Genomic DNA, 23,730 nt, shown 5'->3' on the forward strand with positions numbered 1-23,730 from the left:
CAAATTTTTCAAGTTGGCGCACAAACAAAAAGGATTAGGGGAAACAACACAGTCGTGTCGGGGAAAATTAGGTTTTTACCTGGGAGGAAGGGACATTACATTTGAAATTTTAATGGTACCCAAAGTTGTATAAACTTGTTTTTTTATTCATTGATTTAAAAACTTTGGGTACTTTTATAAAATCTTGATTGGTCGGTACAAACTTCCAGTCTCCAAGTTTGTAATGTAATAATCTACAAAAAAAATTGTATATATCATCATTAGGGATTTTTGTATATATAATTTTTATCGCCCATTGTCCTATCCCTGTAAATTCCTGAATTTTTCCTTGTCATGTCAATTGTTGGGGATTTCCCCTTTGTTTCGCACATTTAAGGGTGTGTGGTTTAGCAAGAAGGGAGGGGGGGGGGGGCAAAATGCGGGAAATGCTTTTGCGATGAAGGGATGGGGGGAGGGGGTCAATTGACGCTTGGGTCAGAGGCTGACCGGAACAATGCAGTAGCGAAGAAACTACTCGACCACGACAGCAAGCGAGGAGGTAACAATAGCACAGTTTTTAGCAATTTTTCTTTAGTTCCCGCTAATCATTGATTTTGATCATAATTACATCAATTTAATTAATTAATTTGCCATTGTATACTTAATTAAATTATGCTTTAAAATAGAATAAAACCTGAAAAATCTTTTGGATTTAAAAGTATAATACAATAGATGACAAACTGATGTACATCCCCAATGATTATAAACATAGTTAACCTGAAATGTTAGTACATAACCTACTAATTAAGATTCAATAAATATACCAACGTTTAAAAATATTTGAGGAGAATTGTATTTTACAGTCCGATGTTCCCTCCCTCTTTTGTGAATTATTATTCAATTAATGTAGTTTAGACTTTAGTAAAGTGGTTGATTACTTTTAAACTTTCAATTTAGGTAGTGCTTTTGGCCCTTCGTTGTTATCAACCATCCAAAAGAGTATAAATCAGATAGCGTCTAAACCAACAATAACTTTAGATTATTTTATAATATAAAGCGGCTAAATACGCCCCTAGAGGCCATTTAGGGGCCCGTAAAATGTTTTCTTTTGCATCTATGTTAAGATTACCTGTTTTCAACAAAAAATATCTTAAATTCCGCTTGGCGGTGTTATATTTTTCTTTAATTTTGGCGATTTTTCTTGGGAAGTTTGTGTTACCCTGCACCAAAATAGTTATAAACCTGCCCATGACCTATAAGAAGCTAAACTGTAAAGAAGAACCGTATCAGTTCACGCAGACAGACAGAGATCCTGTTACTTTATTATTAGGATTTAATTTGAAACTGTTTAATTTTCAGGTAGTGAATATAATTAGTATATTAAAATGGATGCCATCAGAAAGAAGATGCAGAGCTTGAAGGTTTGTCAAGTTTTTTTCATACATTGTTTTTAAAATTAATTTATATGAATGTAGGGGGACAAAGTGACTCAAAAATAAGCCACATGATGTCGTGACGTCATAAAAATAAGGGATTATCAATATCTTTTATAGGGGTTTTCTTTCCTTCTTCTCCTCTCATCTCCCTAATTTTTATGACATCACGTGGCTGATTTTTGAGTCATTTTGTCCCTCTACTACATGAATACTTTTGAAATTGCAACGTTTTTTTTTATAATTTTGTTTGCAACCTTCTGAAGGATTTCAATGTTCTTAAAACTTGAAAGAAAAAAATAATTAAATGATAGGAAGTAATTTTCTTTTGGATCTACTGCAGTTCACGGTAAAATATTGCTGGTAAGCAATATTTCCAAAAATCTATGAATATTAAAGGCTGCTAGCTGCCAAACGGCTGAACGCACAGATCATACCCGCACACTATTTTAAGCGGCATAAGAAGGCCTACAAATAATCTGGAATATTCAAGATCCAACTATGCACAGGGAAAGCTTCACTAAAGAAAAAACGCGTAAAATAGGTCTTTTTCGCGCATTACTCTGCACTGCGAGATAATTATGCATAATTGATTTATGGCTATTCCAGATTATTTGTAGGCCTATTTATGCCGCTTAAAACAGTTGCGGGTATGATCTGTACGTTCAGCCGTTTGGCAGCTAGCAGCCTTAAAAATTCATAGATTTTTGGAAATATTGCTTACCAGCAATATTTTACCGTGAACTGCAGTAGATCCTTTCTTTTTCTAACACTGATTCATTGGTTAGTTTTTTTGTACGTCTATACGCCATAATCCAGAGGTTTATATATAATTATTATTACTAGGCTCAGACAGATGGTCTGTACGCTATAATCCAGAGGCTTATATATAATTATTATTACTAGGCTAAGAAAAATGATCTGTACGCTATAATCCAGAGTTTATATATAATTATTATTACTAGGCTGAGACAGATGGTCTGTACGCTATAATCCAGAGTTTATTTATAAATAATAATTACTAGGCTGAGGCAGATGGTCTGTACGCCATAATCCAGAGTTTATATATAATTATTATTACTAGGCTGAGACAGATGGTCTGTACGCCATAATCCAGAGTTTATATATAATTATTATTACTAGGCTGAGACAGATGGTCTGTACTCCATAATCCAGAGTTTATATATAATTATTACTACTAGGCTGAGACAGATGGTCTGTACGCTATAATCCAGAGGTTTATATATAATTATTACTACTAGGCTGAGACAGATGGTCTGTACGCTATAACCCAGAGGTTTATATATAATTATTATTACTAGGCTGAGACAGATGGTCTGTACGCTATAATCCAGAGGTTTATATATAATTATCATTACTAGACATATAATCTGTACGCCATAATCCAGATGTTTATATATAGTTATTATTACTAGGCTGAGATAGATGGTCTGTACGCCATAATCCAGAGTTTATATATAGTTATTATTACTAGGCTGAGACAGATGGTCTGTACGCTATAATCCAGAGTTTATATATAATTATTATTACTAGGCTCAGACAGATGGTCTGTACGCTATAATCCAGAGGCTTATATATAATTATTATTACTAGGCTAAGAAAAATGATCTGTACGCTATAATCCAGAGTTTATATATAATTATTATTACTAGGCTGAGACAGATGGTCTGTACGCTATAATCCAGAGTTTATATATAATTATTATTACTAGGCTGAGACAGATGGTCTGTACGCTATAATCCAGAGTTTATATATAATTATTATTACTAGGCTGAGACAGATGGTCTGTACGCCATAATCCAGAGTTTATATATAATTATTATTACTAGGCTGAGACAGATGGTCTGTACGCCATAATCCAGAGTTTATATATAATTATTATTACTAGGCTGAGACAGATGGTCTGTACGCCATAATCCAGAGTTTATATATAATTATTATTACTAGGCTGAGACAGATGGTCTGTACTCCATAATCCAGAGTTTATATATAATTATTACTACTAGGCTGAGACAGATGGTCTGTACGCTATAATCCAGAGGTTTATATATAATTATTACTACTAGGCTGAGACAGATGGTCTGTACGCTATAACCCAGAGGTTTATATATAATTATTATTACTAGGCTGAGACAGATGGTCTGTACGCTATAATCCAGAGGTTTATATATAATTATCATTACTAGACATATAATCTGTACGCCATAATCCAGATGTTTATATATAGTTATTATTACTAGGCTGAGATAGATGGTCTGTACGCCATAATCCAGAGTTTATATATAGTTATTATTACTAGGCTGAGACAGATGGTCTGTACGCTATAATCCAGAGTTTATATATAATTATTATTACTAGGCTCAGACAGATGGTCTGTACGCTATAATCCAGAGGCTTATATATAATTATTATTACTAGGCTAAGAAAAATGATCTGTACGCTATAATCCAGAGTTTATATATAATTATTATTACTAGGCTGAGACAGATGGTCTGTACGCTATAATCCAGAGTTTATATATAATTATTATTACTAGGCTGAGACAGATGGTCTGTACGCTATAATCCAGAGTTTATATATAATTATTATTACTAGGCTGAGACAGATGGTCTGTACGCCATAATCCAGAGTTTATATATAATTATTATTACTAGGCTGAGACAGATGGTCTGTACGCCATAATCCAGAGGTTTATATATAGTTATTATTACTAGGCTGAGACAGATGGTCTGTACGCTATAATCCAGAGTTTATATATAATTATTATTACTAGGCTGAGACAGATGGTCTGTACGCTATAATCCAGAGTTTTATATATAATTATTACTACTAGGCTGAGACAGATGGCCTGTACGCCATAATCCAGAGTTTATATATAATTATTACTACTAGGCTGAGACAGATGGTCTGTACGTTATAATCCAGAGGTTTATATATAATTATTATTACTAGGCTGAGACAGATGGTCTGTACGCCATAATCCAGATGTTTATATATAGTTATTATTACTAGGCTGAGACAGATGGTCTGTACGCCATAATCCAGAGTTTATATATAATTATTATTACTAGGCTGAGACAGATGGTCTGTACGCTATAATCCAGAGTTTATATATAATTATTATTACTAGGCTGAGACAGATGGTCTGTACGCTATAATCCAGAGTTTATATATAATTATTATTACTAGGCTGAGACAGATGGTCTGTACGCTATAATCCAGAGTTTATATATAATTATTACTACTAGGCTGAGACAGATGGTCTGTACGCCATAATCCAGAGTTTATATATAATTATTACTACTAGGCTGAGACAGATGGTCTGTACGCCACAATCTCGAGGTTCGAGAACGCCACAAAGGAGAGCAACAGATTAGCGGACCAGGTAAGTTATTATTTATTTTAATTCCTTTCCATAAAACATGTTTCCCATTTATTGTTAAAATAATTTGAAAATTATAAGTATAATTTTTACTTAAATCTAACCCCTACGGGTTGCACTAAACCTACGGAGCTTATACCTACGGTATCCTTTCCTGATCTGGTAACCAGTACGCAAAATTACCTAACCTAAAATAAAACAAAATAAGAATAAATTTATTTCAGAGTATTGGGAGATGTAAGGTCTTTAATATTCGATAAATAAAAATAGATTAAAAATTTCCTCTTAAATGTTTATCTCAAGCATATCTAAACATCTAAACCAAATAAGAATCATGATTTTTTATATACATACTAGCAATTACACCGCTAGAAGTCTCTAGGGCACTTAAGATGAGAGGGAAAGTCAAACCCACCCTCCGAATTTTGAATTTATGTATTAAAAAGAAAAAGTAAAAAAAACTAGTGTGGGAAAGGGTATTTTTACCTTTCCTGGACATATTATTAGCTTCACTATAAAGAAGAACCATATCGGCTCAGCGGTTAGCGGGATCCTTTCTCAAGACAAAAAAAGCTTTCTTTAAAAACTCTTTTCTAATAGTTTTAAAAGAATTTGTTTCATACTTGAATTTTGTGAAATATACTATCGCGTTAAAATACTATAAATTTAGACTTATCTAACTTTTACTGGATACGGTTAGTTAGCAATCTATATATTTATAAATATATATTGTTTCTAAGAGTTTAGAATAGTTATTTATCGCATAGTATTATAAACAGCTTTCCACAGATATTAAAATGAAATATAAAAGAGGAGTGGCCGTAGGCTCGGGCTAACAAACCTGATTTTATGATTAGTAAGACGAATGGTTAACGGACCCAACATGCAAAATCCTCAGAATGAAAAACTCAAGGCATCAAACTTTTAAATTTATTCAACGTTTCGAGGGCAAAACTGCCCTCATCATCAGGAATTTTTTTCGTCCATGTACATTGTTAATAAAACACAAATTGAAATTATGATTGATATTTTAATATTCATGGATAATTGTCTGTAATACGATGCTGTACATGATTTTTCAGCAAGGCTGAGAACAACTTCAAATCCAGCGGATGTTAATCGGTTTCATACAGTAGAACGGACATGCCTTAATTATAGAGCAGCTGTTTTGTCTACGAAAAACTGAATATTTAAATTTATTTTAGAGAAATAATTGAACATTCCTGATTTGCAAAGCTAAGCTTTAAGCCCCCACGTCTGTCCGTCTGTAAAAAAGAACTTTGATCGTGAATTAAGGAATTTAAAATCGTATTATTCGATTTTAAATCATTTAAACCTTTAGAGTTTGACATTTTTTACTTGATTAAGACTTAAGTTGAACTATTACCATACAATTTAGAAAGGTGATTTCTGTTTGAATTTAGCCTAAAAATAATCGAATTATCTAAATTATTGATTTAAGAACTACTAGCGGCTACGCCCCCCCTAGAAGCCCTTAGGTGCACTTAAGGTAGGAGGGGGAAAAGTTGACCTCATTCTATTTTAAATTTGAGATTAAAAGAGTAAAAAAAATATTTTTTGGGGTGATAGGGGTGAAGACACCCTCCCCAAAAATAGTTTAAAACCTTCCCAGGATCTATAAGAAGCTTCACTGTAAAGGAGAATAATATAAATAATATTCAAACCATATAACGAATTATTTACCTAATTTTTTTATATCTCTATGCTATCATCGTCATTTATCGTCCTTGCTAATTTAATTTTTAAAGTCACTTAATTCTATTATGACAAATAATAATAAATCTCATGTGAGCAAAATTTTAAATTTTGCAGAGACAAGAAAAAAAACTAGAAGGTACCAGGGATCTTTAGGGATAAGACAATGGGCAATAAGTTGATGTACACACTTCCCCAAATAACAATAAACAAAATTGTACCTGTAGTAGACAATATTGTTGTTTTAATAGTTATTTCTTTCATCGTATTATAAATGGCTTTCCGCGGATATAGAATGAACAATTACAAGATTAAAATCAGTTTTTTAGCCCCGAGGTGCCGAAGGCACGGGCTAAAAAAACTGGTTTTAATCTTATGATTGTACATTTTTAGAACTTTGGGTACCTGAGCTGGATCTTTAAATCGTTTAGTGGTGCGCTAAATTGGGGCGATCTAGTTCGGCGCACCTAGATATTATTATATTTCAATCTTTAAATCAAAATGGAAAGGGCAAACCAAGTGTCATTGCCGCGCCAAACCGGGGTGAACTGGATCGCCCCGATTTAGTGCACCACTAAACGATTTAAAGATCTAGCTCAGTATAATTTACAGTTCAATGTCCCCTTCCTTCCTGAGAATGGACCCATTTGATAATTTATTATATTTGTAGCCGGAAGAGGACATATTTCATGGACACAGGCACTGACATAGAATGAATTTATAAAAAAAAACAATAATGAGAACATCCATAAAAACGAAGCTCTGAAACGGTAGGACAAACAAACATTAATACATGTAGGTTGATAGAATAGAATAAGCAAAATTTTGATGAATAAGTCTAAACAAAAAAGTAAGGAACTTTGTTGCAAAACTCTTAAATACAAGTTACTGTTTAAAGGCATACATTTTTAGGACTTGATTATAAAAATGCTTCACTTATAACATTTTACCTTATTGAAGTATTCCAAAAATCAGATAAATAACAACAATGAGAGTAAGAGAGATAGACAAGAAAAACATATGACAAAGAGAGAGAGAGAGAGAGAGAGAGAGAGAGAGAGAGAGAGAGAGAGAGAGAGAGAGAGAGAGAGAGAGAGAGAGAGAGAGAGAGAGAGAGAGAGAGAGATAGATAGATAGAGAGAGAGAGAGAGAGAGAGAGAGAGAGAGAGAGAGAGAGAGAGAGACAAGTATATCTCATTTCCGCAAAGTAATTAGTTGTCCTTAGCTTTTCTTAAGACAGCCTTTAAATTACGTCCTCATTTCGGTGTTTATCCATTTCTACCAAATTTGTTATCATAGCAAATTTTATAACATTATATGCTTTTTAACATAGTCTATTGGATTTTTTCTTATGGTTTTTCCCTACGAAAAATAAAAAAAGGGGGGAAAGTGAATTTTTAATCTCACATATTTCTATAAACATGGTGGGCTACTACATGCATTTCTCTATCCTCCCCTCCTTGGACGCCAAACGGCAGACAACACGGCAGGGAGCTCATACAACATACCACATGTTATATTGAGTGGGCATTTTGGTACAATTGTCTGAAAATTGTTCGAAAATAAAGGCACACTTTTTCGCATCCAGTTTCATTTCCTTGCAAGTTCTTAAACGACTGGGCTTTGAAATACTCAAAAAAAAGATTAAAAAGAGAGTTTTAAGTGAGAAATATATGTACGGGAAAGAGAAAGACAACACTGGGATCTTAGGGGACATAACAATGGACTCTAAATTGATGTACATCCCCAATGGTGATATGTTAAATTTCCCCTTTTATAGATAAAAATCACTAGTTTAAAAATATACTTATCCTAGCATCTAGAGGCTTTGGTTTAGAAGGGGTGAGAAAATTAGCCTAAAAAATACCTAGATTTAAAGTGAAATATCCTAGAACTTATACAGAGCTTTCCCAAACTAGATAACCTTATCGGTTCAGTGGATAGAGAAATCCTAACGGACAAACAAACAAAAAACTTTCATAAACTTTGGGGACTAGTATGATTTACAATTCAATGTCCCCTCTGTCACTGGAAAAAAATGAGTTAGAGAGTGAAGAAAGGTTATGGAGAGGGTAGAGGGAGTGGGGTGAGGGTAGAAGGAGTAGGGTAAGGGTGGAGGGAGTGGGTAGAGAGAGGGGGTGGGGTGAGAGTTGAGGGAGTGGGGAGAGGGAGGAGGAAGGAAAGAGCAACTAGGGCTAAAATTGAGCGGTCAAGTTTAATTACTCAAGCACAACAATATGGATGTGCATACGAGAACACAAATTGATTAATTTTATATAATAGCTAAAAAAAATTTTTTATTTATAGGTTTTATATTAGGTTAGACTGTTAGAAACTTGAAAGATAAGACAATGGATGAAAAATTTTTGTATAAATTGGCAAAATTGTTTTCGTGAAAAATCCTCCATTATCACATAAAAAATCTACAAAAATTAAATAAAATCTTATGTTCATAACCCTTCTATGATTTTGTTTATTTTTTTTAGATTTTTAATGTGGTTTTGGTGGATTTATCACAAAAACAATTTTGCCCCACTAAGCGATTAGTGGAGCAAACTTTTTTTAAGAATCCACCTCTGCTCTATATCTCCTGTGTCCATTTTTCCATTCATAGTTTTATTTTTGCTTCGCTATTTTTGGATGTTCTCCTTAAATTATTTCCTTAAAACAATCAACATATTTCCCCATAATTTGTATTATGAGACTAGTAAGTATTTGTCCATTATTTGTTTACTAATGGCTACACCCCTAGAGGCCTATAGTGCATGAAAAGTCCACCCTACACTCTAAACAAAAAAGTATAAAAAAGTTTTGGGGTATTTTTTAGGGGCTGATTTTTCTTGGAGGGGTGGAGGTACTCTCACTCAAAAAAGTTATCAACCTTCCGTGGACCTATTAGAAGCTTGTCTTTTTGTTATTGTGCGCCCCTTGCATCTAGGGAAGGGATAGGACATCAAGGTTTTAAAATTTAGGAATGATTTAACGGTTTAAAGATTTATAACTTTTCAAAACTGTAAGATTACTGCTTTACAGTGTACATTTTGTTTCCTTTAAGTTTCCTTCTGTGTTATTTATTTCTATGTATTACAAAAGAGGTGTCCTTACAAAAATAAAAAAATAGCAAGTTTATTTATGAATATTTATTATAAATATTATTCAATCCTTATATTAAAGTAACATGATGTCTGTCCGTCTATTTTTCTGTTTGTTTGTACCGAAGGATCTGGCTAACCGCTGCACTTTACAGTGTAGCTTCTCATAGGTTCTGGAAGGGGGTACTACCACCCTCCCAAGAGAAACCATAAAAAATAAAATAACAAGGATGACAACATCCATAAAAGCGAAGCTCTGAAACGGTAGGACAAACGGACATTAACACTTGTATAATGTCAGAACTAAATAATCAGAATGCGAATGTATAAGAGTCAAAGCAAAAATGTAAGTAAATTTGTTGAAAAACTGCTTGATACAGGATAATGTTTATGGACATACTTACATTTTTAGGACTTGATTATAGAGTTGCTTCGCTTATAATATTGTACTTTGTTGTCCCAGGAATCAGTATACCAAAAATCAGACCAATCGGATAATTAGGTCACATACAAATTTGTTGTTAAAAATGCAAAAAAAACAACATGTTTAAAATGGACGTACGGACATTCTGGTAATGATTATAGAGTTGCTACGCTTTCTAACTCGTACCTAACTATTACAGGAATCACTATGCAAAATTTGAAATAGATAGGACAATTCTAACATGCCTTAATTAATGAAAAAAACTATTTAAAAAAGTAAAAAAATCAATATGTTAAAAATGGACGTACGGACATTTTGGTAATGATTATAGAGTTGCTACGCTTTCTAAATCGTACCTAACTACTAAAGGAATCACCATGCAAAATTTGAAATCGATAGGACAATTCTAACATGTCTAAATTAAGAAAAAAGCTATCCGTTACGGACGGACGGACGGACGGACCGACCCTAATTATAGAAAAGCTTCGCTTTTAAAAACGCAGCCCTTTGGAAAATTTTGGCAATTAGCTAAAAACATAACTAACACCATCTAGTGGCAAAAAATATGTGTAACAGCAGATCTAACATAGATTGAAAAGAAACAATTTTACTTGTCCCTAGAAGCCTCTAGGGGCGTATCCGCTAGTTTAGAATAATAAAACAGTTTATAAACAACATGCTTTAATCAGCAAAATACAAAAAATGTTACTTTTTGGCTTTTTTGTTGTTGTTATTTCGAATGACTACCATAAATGTGACAGTTCTTGACATAAAGGAATTTGAAAGAGCAATTTAACTGTCCACGCGAACCTCAAACTTCAACTATATTTCCCAGAGAGGGAGGAGACAATGGACTGCAAAGCAAATTGGTACCCAATGTTTTTTTTAAACAAGTTATTTTATTCATTTACCTTGAATACTTTTAATGTATTTTGAATAGTTAGCTCTTATTAGTGTTCAAACATATCAACCGATAATTTTAAATTACAGAATATTTTTTTCGTTATTACCATTGAGAATTTATCAATCATTGTCTTATCCCTTAAGATCCCTGATTATTTCCTCTTTTAAAATTGTTTCTTTAATGTTAAAAATTTACTACATGTAATGTAAAAATTCATTTAAATTCTTTCTTTTCAAACTATTTTTACGGTATACAAATATTTCTTCATTTGTTTTTTACCTTATTTTCTTAATAATTTACTTTTTTGTATTAAAAGAAATCAAATCAGTATAAAAATGCTTTGTTTAAGATATTTTACTTTGTTGTCATAGGAATCAGTATTTCAAAAATTAGTTATATAGGATAATTATATCACATAAAAATTATGTCAAAAAAGATAAAATTCAACATTTTCTAAATGAACGTACGGACATTCTGGTAACGATTATAGAGTTACCACGCTTTTAAAACAGTACCTAACTGTTCAATCATCATGCAAAATTTGAATTTGATTCGAAAAGAGCTAACCGTTTTGGACGGACGGTTGGACCTACCCTAATTATAGAAAAGATTTATTTTTAATAAATCTCTGACATTTTGAGCTAAGAAAAATTAAACTATCTAGTCATAGGCGTGCGGTAGTCAAGTGAATCTTGGTGCAAATGAATGTGAGCGATAAATTATTAATGTAACCGATTATTGAGGCAGGACGCTTGTTTTATAAGGCAGTAAGCGGTCATTAAATAAATATATCCCCATTAAAATAAACCAAATTACCTGTTCTTGTTGAAAATGCTTGGGAACTGTTAACTTAAACAAACCAAATATTCTAGCCTAACCAATGAGAAAAATTGTTTATAAAACTCTGAGGACTAATTTGCAGCAATGCCCTAACCCTACCCGCATGTAGGAGGGTAAGAGCAGAATGTTAGGGGGAGGGGTCTGTGATTGAATTTTTATGTGAACTTTATGTCGATTTTTACTAAACCTAACATTATTTTTAATAACTGCATATAAAAAAAATTACAGGGCATGTGCTGTCTGCTCTTTTTAAATAATCTTGTATTTGCTTCGCTACAAAGACCTATAAAATACCAGGGATCTAAAGGGATAAGATAATAACCTTTAGATTGATGTGCATCACCAATGCTGATACACAAAATCACTCCTTCTGTAGATTAGTGTTGGACACTTAACCTAATGAACCAACCAATCAAAATTCTATTGAAGTCCCCAAAGTTATAAGAACAGTTTGGGGACTAGTGTAATAAACAGCCCAATGTACCCTCCCTCCCTGATAAACTATACAGCATGACAAATTTTAGTTGCAAAACCTGGTGAATATACGAGCTAGTGAAATTATTCTCTACACAAAAATGTCAAGAACAACATCAAATTTTTAACGGTTAATATAAAATAGAAATTTAATGAGATATGCTTGGACAACATTTTCTACAAATTTGCTACTGTAATATAATAACATGGATGACAACATACATAAGCAGCAAAGCACAAATAGAATATTTATAAAATGAGAGGAATACAATAAAACAAAGAATGTTAAAAGCAAAGAACATAGAAAAAAAATAGAATATAATTTTTCCTAAAGCATAACGGACATAAGAGAAGATTCGCCACTAAAATATGAATCTACAGCATTAACAAGGGTGACAACTAAGAACTTCAGAGCTTTTTATTACTAATTTTTCTTGGTTTGGGGATAAAATCTCAATGTACAGACATACCCTAAACTTAGAACAGAGGTGGATTCTTAAATTTTTTTGGCTCACTGGCTCACTTAAATCAGTGAGGCTCGCTAAACAATTTTGTGAAAAATCCTTCAAAATCGCATAAAAAATCTACAAAAAATTGATAAAATCATAAAAAAGTTATTAACATAAGATTTTGTTTATTTTTCGTAGATTTTTTATGCGATTTGGAGGATTTTTCACTGATTTTTGTGAGCCAAAAAGTTTTTTAAAAATCCACCTCAGCTTCCATCTTGAAAAATAAATATAATAAATGCACAAATTTTTTTGTTGAAAATTTATAAGAAATGAAACCCAATTTCATCTTTTCGGCTTATTAATTAGCTGCTAATAAAAAGATAAAATAAATTTAAATTTAAAACAAGATGCATAAATTCCTAATTATCAGCAGCAATTAATTCTTTCTACAAGAATTTAAGGAAGAAATGTTTCATCTGTTTAGGAATGCTACATTTGTTCTTATGGAGAGGGGGGACATGGGGTTGATTATTATATCAGTCCCCAAAGTTTTATAATACCGTTTTTTTATTCGTTAGCTTAACAACTTCGAATTTTGATTTGTTAATTTATCAAGATGACTATCCAAACGTTACAATCACTAATTGTTATCTACAGAAAGGGTCATTTTGTGTATCTTTATTAAGGATTTACATTTTTAGATCTCTGATTTGGTCTAGTTGCGCAGCAATAAAATAACCAGTCCTTGAAATCTCATAAATACCAACGACCGTGGCTCAACACGTAGCACATCCACTCGTCGTCTTGGAGGTGATAGGTTCGAATCTCAACCCGACAAACCTCAATATAACAAAAGACGTTAAAAATGGTTCCTACTTTTACTATGTCAGATGCGCGATTAGCCTTGGCCCATAAACAGGCGCAATTCATTACCATGCATAGTTGATACTCTCAGACAAAGGTCTTGCAATCAAAGGATTTGTTGTCTGTTGGATGTTACTAAACCTAATATCCTTGGGTGTTAGAGTATTACATTCCATGACAAGCAGATGAGGTTCTGGATTATCTAGATGATCACTTAAAAAATCGAAGGAGAACCCCTCTCTTACGAGGTAAGAGAGGATCTCATAAATATAATTATAATTCATTATTAGGTATCTTGAGTAATATTATCAAAATAAATGCATTCAAATAATTGTAAAATGTAAGATCATTCCTAAACAATAAAAAAGATGTAACTTTTTAAAATGACCTTTTACATCTTTAAATTTAAAGCTAAGAGTTTAGCTATTAAACAAGGATGACTGCTTCTGTAATTTACGAAGCTCATAAACACTCCAATTAACTGCAATATGAAGAAACTAGCGGCTACGCCCCCTAGAGGCCTCTAGGGGCACTTGAGGAGGAGAGAGTCGAAATTAATAATTAAATTTCTTATTTTTTTTTTTTTGGGGGGGGGGGGGTTGCCCCCCCCCCCCTCATTTTTATTTTTGGTTTAAAAGAATTTTTTTAAAAATTGGGGGGGGGGGATTTTTCATTTTTTGGGGGGGTTGGGGGTGTCCCACCCCCCAAGAAAATAGTTATAAACCTTCCCGGGACCTATGAGAAGCTACCCTGTTAAGGAGAACCCGATCGGTTCAGTGGTTAGCGAGATCCTTCGGTACAGACACACAGACAAACATCCTGTTACTTTAGTTTAATGATTAAGATATTTAATGCATGTTTTTTAATCAGCTATGTATCTTTTAAAATGACAGAATAGTTATTTCTCGCATCGTATTATAAACAGCTTTCCGCGGATATGAAATGTACAAATGTAAGATTAAAATCAGTTTTTTTTTATCCCCGAGATGCCGAAGTACGGGCTACAAAATCTTATTATTGTACATTTTATATTCGTAGAAAACTTGTTGATGCTAGACATAATTTTTTTGTATGGCTGACAACCGGTTCTAATCCACCGGATATTAAACGGTTTCGAATGAATACGAGAAAAAGAATTACATATTTCTATAGAATTTCATATCATCCAAATGCATTCAGATAGACCGACGGACCAAGAAATTTAATAAGTAAAAGCTAAAGTCTCTTTTTTACAAATCAGCTGTCTATCTCTAATAATAGACACTTAGATAGAGTTTTAGCTTATATCATTACGGTCGGACTGAAGGATAAAGTGGGTTGTACAGTTGCCATTAAAAAGAAACAGCCTTATAATAGGCAAATAAATTTGGCATATCTCATATATTTTGCAAAGTTGTAATGTGAGACACAACAAGTCTCTGTTTAATACAGGGATGGAATGGACATCAGTCAGTTCATTACACTAGTCTCCAAAGTTTTATTATAACGTTATTCTTATTCATTAGTTTAACAAATTTTGGGACTGTTTTTTAATTTTGATTAGTTGGTTCATTAAGTTAAGTGTCCAAACGTTTCATCCTCTAATTGTAATATACAGAAATTAATTTGTGAATCTTCTTTGGCCATTGTCTTATCCTATGCTAAGAACAGGGAGGCAGGAGACAATTAACTGTAAATTATACTAGGCCCAAAATTTAAACATGTCTTCTCTTTAGTTGGCTTCAAAGTTTGGGTACTTTTTTCAATATTTGTCTCAATAATCTTAATCTTTAGTGGTAATTTTGATGATCATAAATAGAGGTATACATTTATTTATTGTTCATTGTCTTATCCCTTAAGATACCTTAAATGTATCTATTTTTAATACGCTGATTTCAAATAATTATTACCAAAATAAGTTTGCATTATGGTGTCTATTTTGATACAACGTTCAAAAAACAGAAAATTTAACTAGAAATTGAACAACTAAATTTTTTATTATGCAGATATCACTGATTTTGATACCTTGTTTTAACATAAAAGGTAAAAATTAAACAATAGTAATGTGTAAAAAAAACTTTAATTAGTTTTTAATTTGATGTTATCAAATTGGAATTAAATATAGCAAAAAAACATGTCTAAACATGACGATGGAGCGATTTTAACACATCAAAATTTAAATTTAGAAATATCCGTTAGGAACCTTACACCATACGTGTATAAAAGCTTTATTTTTAAAAACTATGTGTTATATCTAGGGGCTGTGATTCAGCAAAATAATTTTATTTGAAATTGCTGAAAACTTTAATATTTTGTGTTACGCCTCTAGGAGTAAAATTTGTTTGGTGTTATAACTTAAGGGAAGTGGGTAAGAAAGGGGGGGGGGGAGAAGCAAGTGGGTTGCGGGGAAATTTTCTATTAGAATGACTGCCCCTTGTCCCTGGTATTATCTAGTAAAGGTAAAACTTGCAACATCATTTTAAAATTAATGAAGCAAAAATCTTAATTGCGAAATTTTAACCCCTCTAATTTGTTTAAAGTTTAACCAGCCATAAAGATGTTGATTTTGCAATTTGACAGCATTTTTACACAAAAAAGGACCAAAGGGATAAGACTATGGACATTACAGTTAAACAATAGATGGGGAAGGGGTTAAATAACTGTTTTCTTCCATCCCGAGGACCCAGTGACGACTTTCAATTGGGTCTTTAAAAATCAACCAACAGCGTTGGAAATATTAGCCCAGCCAAGTCGCTGCATTAGAACAGAAAGCAATTTGCTAGTAGACGAAAAAGATCCCCATCAGGGGGATCCAGGTAGTTATCTGGTTATACATCTATTCTACATATTTCTTCTAAGGAAGATGAATTGATGTACATCCTCAATGATTATTAACAAAATTACCCACTTTTGATTATGAAAATTATTATTTGAATAGTTTAACACTTGCAGTAAGAACCACTCAGAGTTTTGAAGTCAACAGATGAGAGAGAGTTTTTTTTCTCTTATTCATTCGAATTCGGTGGATAGGAACCGGTTCTCATCCATACGAAAAAACTATTTCTAGCATCGTATTATATCCAGCTTTCTACGAATATAAAAATGTACAATCATAAGATTAAAGCCAGTTTTTTAGCCCGTTCCAACGGCACCAGGGGGCTAAAAAAACTTGTTTTAATCCGTTAAGCCGTTTTTAATACGATGCGCGAAATAACTATCTCTTTTTTAGGGGGTTCCTTTCTCACGTCTCCTCTCATCCTTCCTTTAAAAAAAGTATTTTTATGACTTCACAATGACACTTTCCACATCTCCCTATCATATTCTATTTTTTTAATTTAGTGATTTTAAAATTTTGCTTATAAAATAACAGTATTTATTTAAATACTAAATGTGAAATGTTAAGTATTAATTGTATGGAACTGACATTTTCTAAAATAATTTTAGACGGTAAAACATCGCTTCCGCATATTTTTTTCTCGTTTTTTAAAAGGCCAACCTATTTATAAATTATTAATATTACCCTCCAAGTAATTTTAGGAATAATCATCTCAAATTACATCTATTTATTGTACTAGCGGCCACGCCCCTAGCCTCTAGGGGCTGTGCCCCAAGAGGTAATGAACTGGGTTTGATCAATTCAATGTTTTGTATTTTTGAATTAAAAAGAAAAAGTATAAAAAAAATTGGGAAGGGAGGGGGGTTAGTCTACCTTTCCTTTTTTAATTTTAGTTTAATTTTTATTTTTTTTTGGGGGGGGGGGGGCAGCCTGACAGCTCCTAGTCTGATATTTACAGAGAAGGAATGAACATTCGCCTATTTATTACACTTGTCCTCAAAGTTTTATAATAACGTTCTCTTATTCGTTGGCTTTTATTAAATTTTGATTAGATGGTTCATAAAGTTGAGTTTGAACGTATCAACCACTGATTGTAATCTACAAAAAGGGTAATTTTGTGTATTATCAATAATAATGAGTATGTTTTACCCCTTTAAATTCTTGAATTTGTAGCTGTTTTTATTGACACTTTGTCTGAAGCTATGAAACTTTATTCTAGACAACTTTTCTTTTTCTGTCACTCTTTGGTGGTGACACGGATTTAGAGGGATAAAACAATGGACGATAAATTGTTTACATCCCTAATATTAATACACAAAATTGCCCCTTCTTTAGATAACAACCCCAAAGTTGTTAAGCCAAGGAATAAGAAACCGTTATTATAAAACTTTGTGGATATGTGCAATAAACATCCCATTGTCCCCTCTCTCTCTCTCTGTTGTATCTCGGTGGTGAGCATTATTTAACATAATTTATTGATGCTAGCCCGCTATACTTTTTACAGAGCAGAGCTATTCTCTGAAACAAAACCTCTTATTATGTGAGATATCCTTTATAGGGAAGCTCCACATATATAGGTCCTGAATTTTAATTTTAGATTCAAGTCTTGGCATGGTTTAAGGCCATTATACTGCTCAGTGTTCATCCTTCGTCGTTGAGTTCCTAGATGCTAAAAGCGTAGCCACTTGTGTTAACTATAGTGTTATTCTTTTTTGTAGTGAGGCTTATGTATAATTTCAAATGTTCTTCTATCAGATACTTTTAGGGGAAAACGTAATTGCTAAACCATTATTTAAGATAGATGGCTAATTTTTAGGTAAGATTCTTAAGTCCAAAGAGAATCAATGTGCTTTTCTCAGCTTTTATCAAGGATAAAAGTAACTGTAATAATTTTACTCTAAAGAAGAACCATATCAGTTCAGAAGTTAAGAGTGCCTTTTAGTACAAACACAAAAAAATACAGACGGGCAGTAAAACATTTCACCTCTTTTTTTCTACTGTACATTTTTTATATTCTGATCTAGCGAGGCTTTAAAGAACGTTTCATACTTGTTAAGACAAATACATAAACAGCAAAGAACAAAAAATAAGACTTAAAATAAAATAAAATTGTGCCTTTATTTGACCTTATTCATGGAAATTGTTAAATTTGATGTGTCTACCTGTCACATGACAAATGATGTGTTTTAACACATTTTTTAAAAGCAAAGCTTTTTCTATAAATTGGGTCGGCGAGTCCCTACGTCCGTTTGTCCGGATCTGTTGGCTCTTTTCGTTAATTTGGACATGTTACAATTGTCCTATCGATTAAAAAATTTGCGTAGTGATTCCTATAACAATGAGGTACGATTTAGGAATCTATAATCAATACCAGAAAGTCCTTACGTCAATTTAAATCATGCTCATTTTACTTTTTTGACAACAAATTTTAAATGATATGATTTTTCTATTCATATGATTTTTTAAAATACAGATTCCTATTACAACAAGGTACAATGTTATAAGTACTTATAATATATAATCAAGTCCTAAAAATGTAAGTATATTCTTATACAGTATCCTGTATTCAAGCAGTTTTGCAAAAATGATATTCTGCAAACACTCTAAAAGTGTTAATGTTCGTTTGTCCTACCGTTTCAGAGCTTCGCTGTTATGAATTGTGTCATCCTAGTTTGTTTACTTTTATATTGTAGAATAATGATGTCAAACTTGAACTTCTTTTTGTATTGTAGAGATGTATTTTATTAAATAACTAGCTAATGCGCCTCTAGCATCTTGGTGCTCTGTATTAGAAGAGGTAGGACACTAAAAAAACATAAAATCATCCAAAGACTTCAATCTGAAAATAAAATGGTCTAAAACCATCCTGCGACATATGCAAAGCTTACCCAAAATGCCTAACTCAATAGGTTTAGTAAAGATATCATAAGTTACAGACAAAAAAACCTTACTACTTTATGGTAATTATAATAATAATCAACAACCCCTTAAATTTACGAAAGGATTGAAAGAGACAAACAATTATATAGTAGGTTTGCTACTAATAATATTGATATTTATTGGTGAAAAGAAACTGAAAATTATAAATAATAAGGCAATCGCAAAAATAGATATCCTATTATATAAAGTAGGAAGCTTTTTTTGGTTGCAGCAAAAGATCTCGCTAACCGCTGGACCGATATGGTTTTTCTTTAGAGTGAAGCTTCTTATAGGTCCAGGGAAGGTTTTTTTTAAATATTTTGGGGGATTGTAGAAATCACTTCTAGAAAATAAATTATCCCCCAAAATTTTTCCTTTCTCCTTTTAAAACTGGAATCGTAAGTTGGGGTTGCCGAGACTTCTAGGGGCGTAGCCGCTAGTATTATTTAATGCATTAACTTAATAAAAAAAACAATTGCTGCTGATTTTTGCAACTGCTGATTGCTGGTTTATTTTTTCCTGATCAACAAACATCCGAGTGTTTTCTTTCTTTAATGAAACTAAAACATTGCTAGCATAATAGCAAAGCACTCTAATCTACAATTTGTTAGAGCGTAAGATCTCTCATCTCTCTCTCTCTCTCTTTCTCTCTCTCTCTCTCTCTCTCTCTCTCTCTCTCTCTTTCTCTCTCTCTCTCCCTCTCTCTCTCTCTCTTTAATAGAAAAAATGTATTGGATGTAATGTATTTCCTTTTGAAATACTAGCGGCTTCGCCCCTAGCCTCTAGGGGCTTTGCCCCAAGAGGTTTGATCAACCTAATTTTTCGTATTTTAGATTTAAAAAGAAAAAGTAAAAAAAAATTTTTTTTTGGGGGGGGGATTTTTCATTTTTTGGGGGGGTGGGGGTGTCCCACCCCCCAAGAAAATAGCTTAAAACCATCACAGGACCAGTAGGTACATTCCCTGAAGAGTAGAGCCCAATCGGTTCAGTGGTTACTGAGATCTTAAGCTTCAGACGGACAGACAGACGGACAGACGGACAGACGGACAGACAGACGGACAGACATCGTTCTACTTTGTATTATAGATGAGCAACATCTTAATTATGTTTCAGATTCCATTAGTGAAAATATAAAGGAAAGAATATTATGTAATATTGAACATTCATAATACATTTTTAAAAGCGAAGCTTTTCTATAATTAGGGTCGGTCCGTCTGTACATCCGTCCGTCTGGAACAGATAGCTTTTTTCGCTAATTTAGACTTTTTAGAATTGTCCTACCGATTTCGACTGTTCATGGTGATTCCTGCAAAAGTTAGGTACGATTTAAAAAGCGTAGCAATTCACAATCGTTACCAGAATGAAAGTACATAACAAAAATCAGAGAGAGAGGAAACAATGGGCTATTTATTACACCAGTCCCAAAAGTTGTTTCATAACGTTTTTTATTTGTTGGCTCGATAACTTTTGGGACTTTGAATTTTGATTAGTTGAATTTTAAAGTTGAGCGTTCAACCACTAATTTTAATCTACAGAAGGGATGAAATAATGTATCATCATTTGAAATGTAGATCAATCTACTTGCCATTGTATTATCCCTTCAGGTTCCTGAGAAAAATAGTTACCCACTACGGACGGACCGACCCTAAATATAAAAACGCTTTCCTTTTCAAAATATTTCGACAAACAAATTAGCATTTATTCACATGATATGCATGACTTAATGCAACAAGGATGACAACATCCATAAAAGCGAAGCTCTGAAAGGGTAGGACAAACGGACATTAATTCTTGTATAGTGTCAGAACTGTATAATGAATGAGAGTCATAGCAAAATTGTGAGTAAATACAGGATAATGTTTATGGACATACTTACATTTTTAGGACTTAATTATAGAGTTGCTTTGCTTATAATATTTTTGCTTAGTTGTCCCAGAAATCATTATACCAAAAATCAGAACAATTGGATAATAAAATGGACGTACGGACATTCTGGTAATGATTATAACGTTGTTACGCTTTCTAAGTAGTATCTGACTACTACAGGTGAAACCATACAAAGATTGAAATCGATAGGACAATTCTAACATGCCCAATTTTAACGATAAAAGCTATCCGTCTCGGACGGACGTACGGACTGAACCTAATGAAAGAAAAGCTTCGCTTTTAAAAATAAGAACATTTGTTGAGCTCTCCATTGTAAGTAGAAATATTTTGTTGACATATACAAATAAGAAAATTGTGTATTTTGTGAGCTTGGTAGAAAGCTTTATGTGTGTGCTAGGAATATTGGCATGGGCAAATTATTACAAAACAAAAATGTCAAAAGTAACTTTAAAAAGTGTCTCGAAAATCAGCCAAGTGACGTCATAAAAATGAGGGAGAAGTGGGAAAGAAAACCCCTAAAAATGAATAATTCCTTATTTTTACATGGCTGATTTTTTAAACATTTTGTAAAGTTAAAGCACAAAATATTGTGGATTGACCAACGAATAAAGTGAATTATAAAGCAGGCACTCATAAAAAAAAACATGGAACCATGTAGATTGTAATTGGTAAAAATTATCTTTACAAAAAATCCAGCTGGCCATCTTGTATTGTTTCCCCATAACTCTTTCTTACAGACGTACAGTTGGACGGACGTAAATATCAAATTATGGAGCAGCTTCACTACTTAAAAAAAAGAAAGTATTGATACCAACGGTTAGCGAGATTTTAAACTACAAACACAGAGACAAACAGAATTCCTGGTACTTTTATGTAAGGATTGAATGCTTTATAAATTTTTATTGTATCCTTTACCCCTTTTAGCATATATATAAAGTAGAAGCTAAAAGTTGAAAGCAATATGTATATTTGTAACTCCCTCTTTCCCCCTTCTCTCTCTCTCTCTCTCTCCCTCTCTCTCTCTCTCTCTCTCCCTCTCTCTCTCTCTCTCTCTCTCTCTCTCTCTCTCTCTCTCTCTCTCTCTCTCTCTCTCTCTCTATCTATCTATTTTTCTCTCTCTCTCTCTCTCTCTTTCTCTCCCCCCCCCTCTCTCTCTCTCTCTCTCTCTCTCTCTCTCTCTCTCTCTCTCTCTCTATTTCTCTCGTTCCCTCCCCCCCTCTCTCTCGAACTATAACTCAGTCCTATTGGCCTCAATACAATTTTGCAACAATATTGAAAAATTTACAAATTCATCTTTTATCAATACATGTATTGTGGGGGTCTGTGTGTGTGTGTGTGTGTGTCTGTGTAAATGTGTGTGTGTGTAAATGTGTGTGTGTGTGTGTGTGTGTGTAAATGTGTGTGTGTGTGTCTGTGTAAATGTGTGTGTGTGTGAACCTAACACAGATTTATCTTTGAAAAGTTTCAAGAAGCCTTTGTACTCTAGCACATGACTTTAAGATGACCGACCGACCAAGTAGACCAAGAATGTACTTGAGTTTTAAAAACACAACAAACCACTAAAACATTGCTTTAGCAAATAAATCCCTATATAAAAATGTTTGTAGAACTTGAGGAAAATTCATATGTACAAAATACATACTGTACAAAATTGGATCTTAAATTATCCCTCTTTCGAAGTTGTTTAGTGGACTACAATTCTATAAATACACATGATTTTCAATTGAGAATTTCAAAATTTAACAATGAAATTTATTTCCCGATTCTAAGACCAAAGATTTTAGGGGAATGCCTTGGATCATAAACAGGCGCAAATCAATACAAACTTAGTTAGTACTCTCAGACAAAGATCGTGTAATCTAAGGGTTGGTTGCTGTGTTAACAGCTACTTGTATCTAACTGAATTTAAAAAAAAGACATTTCTCCAACCTAAAGCAAATTAAATGATTTACAATCGAATCACTTGGATGTTACACAAGAATTTCATGTTCTCCAACAAAGTGAAACTCACAGCAGGCAAAAATAGCAATACTTCCTACCCTCCTATTGGTTGACGAGGTGACCAATATATGAGTTCCATGAAAGCAATCGAAATTGACGACAACTTTTCTCCAGTCATAATATCCACGTATATTTTTTTTATCCCAATCATATTACGCTCATTTATTTCATGTTATATTTTGGTCAGTTAGACTTTGAAAAAGTGTTTGATTTTCATAAAATTACATTTTTTGGACTGGAAATTTTAATTGTATCCAAAGATTTATAAACAATAATTATTCATTAGCTTTAAAATTTTGGTCTCAATCGTTGTTTGAGACCCAACATGTCCCAACATTTTATAATTATAATATACAAAAAAATGGTTAATTTTGTATCTCATCATTGGGAATGTACATTAATTTGTCGACCTTTTTCTTATCGTTCGAGTTTCGTTCTATTTTGTAATCCAGTATGGCTTTAATATTCGCTGTATTAGAACCGATTCTCAGCCATACTGAAAAATTATTAGCATCGTATTTGAGACAA

General features: G+C 32.9%; 1 protein-coding gene across 1 annotated transcript in view; it reads left to right on the forward strand.

Moving 5' to 3' along the window:
- The first annotated feature begins 460 nt into the window (after window positions 1–460).
- Window positions 461–23,730, forward strand: part of LOC145312206 (uncharacterized) — a 31,889-nt gene continuing 8,619 nt past the window's right edge. Inside the window, exons 1-3 of the mRNA XM_080151419.1 lie at window positions 461–538; window positions 1,339–1,400; window positions 4,741–4,818. Coding sequence (XP_080007545.1) covers window positions 1,365–1,400; window positions 4,741–4,818 — 114 coding nt within the window. The 5' untranslated portion in view covers window positions 461–538; window positions 1,339–1,364. The remainder of the gene's footprint in view (window positions 539–1,338; window positions 1,401–4,740; window positions 4,819–23,730) is intronic.

The sequence above is a fragment of the Acartia tonsa genome, chromosome 2, assembly GCF_053477335.1.
Source record: "Acartia tonsa isolate MP-2025a chromosome 2, ASM5347733v1, whole genome shotgun sequence".
Lineage (NCBI taxonomy): Eukaryota > Metazoa > Arthropoda > Copepoda > Calanoida > Acartiidae > Acartia > Acartia tonsa.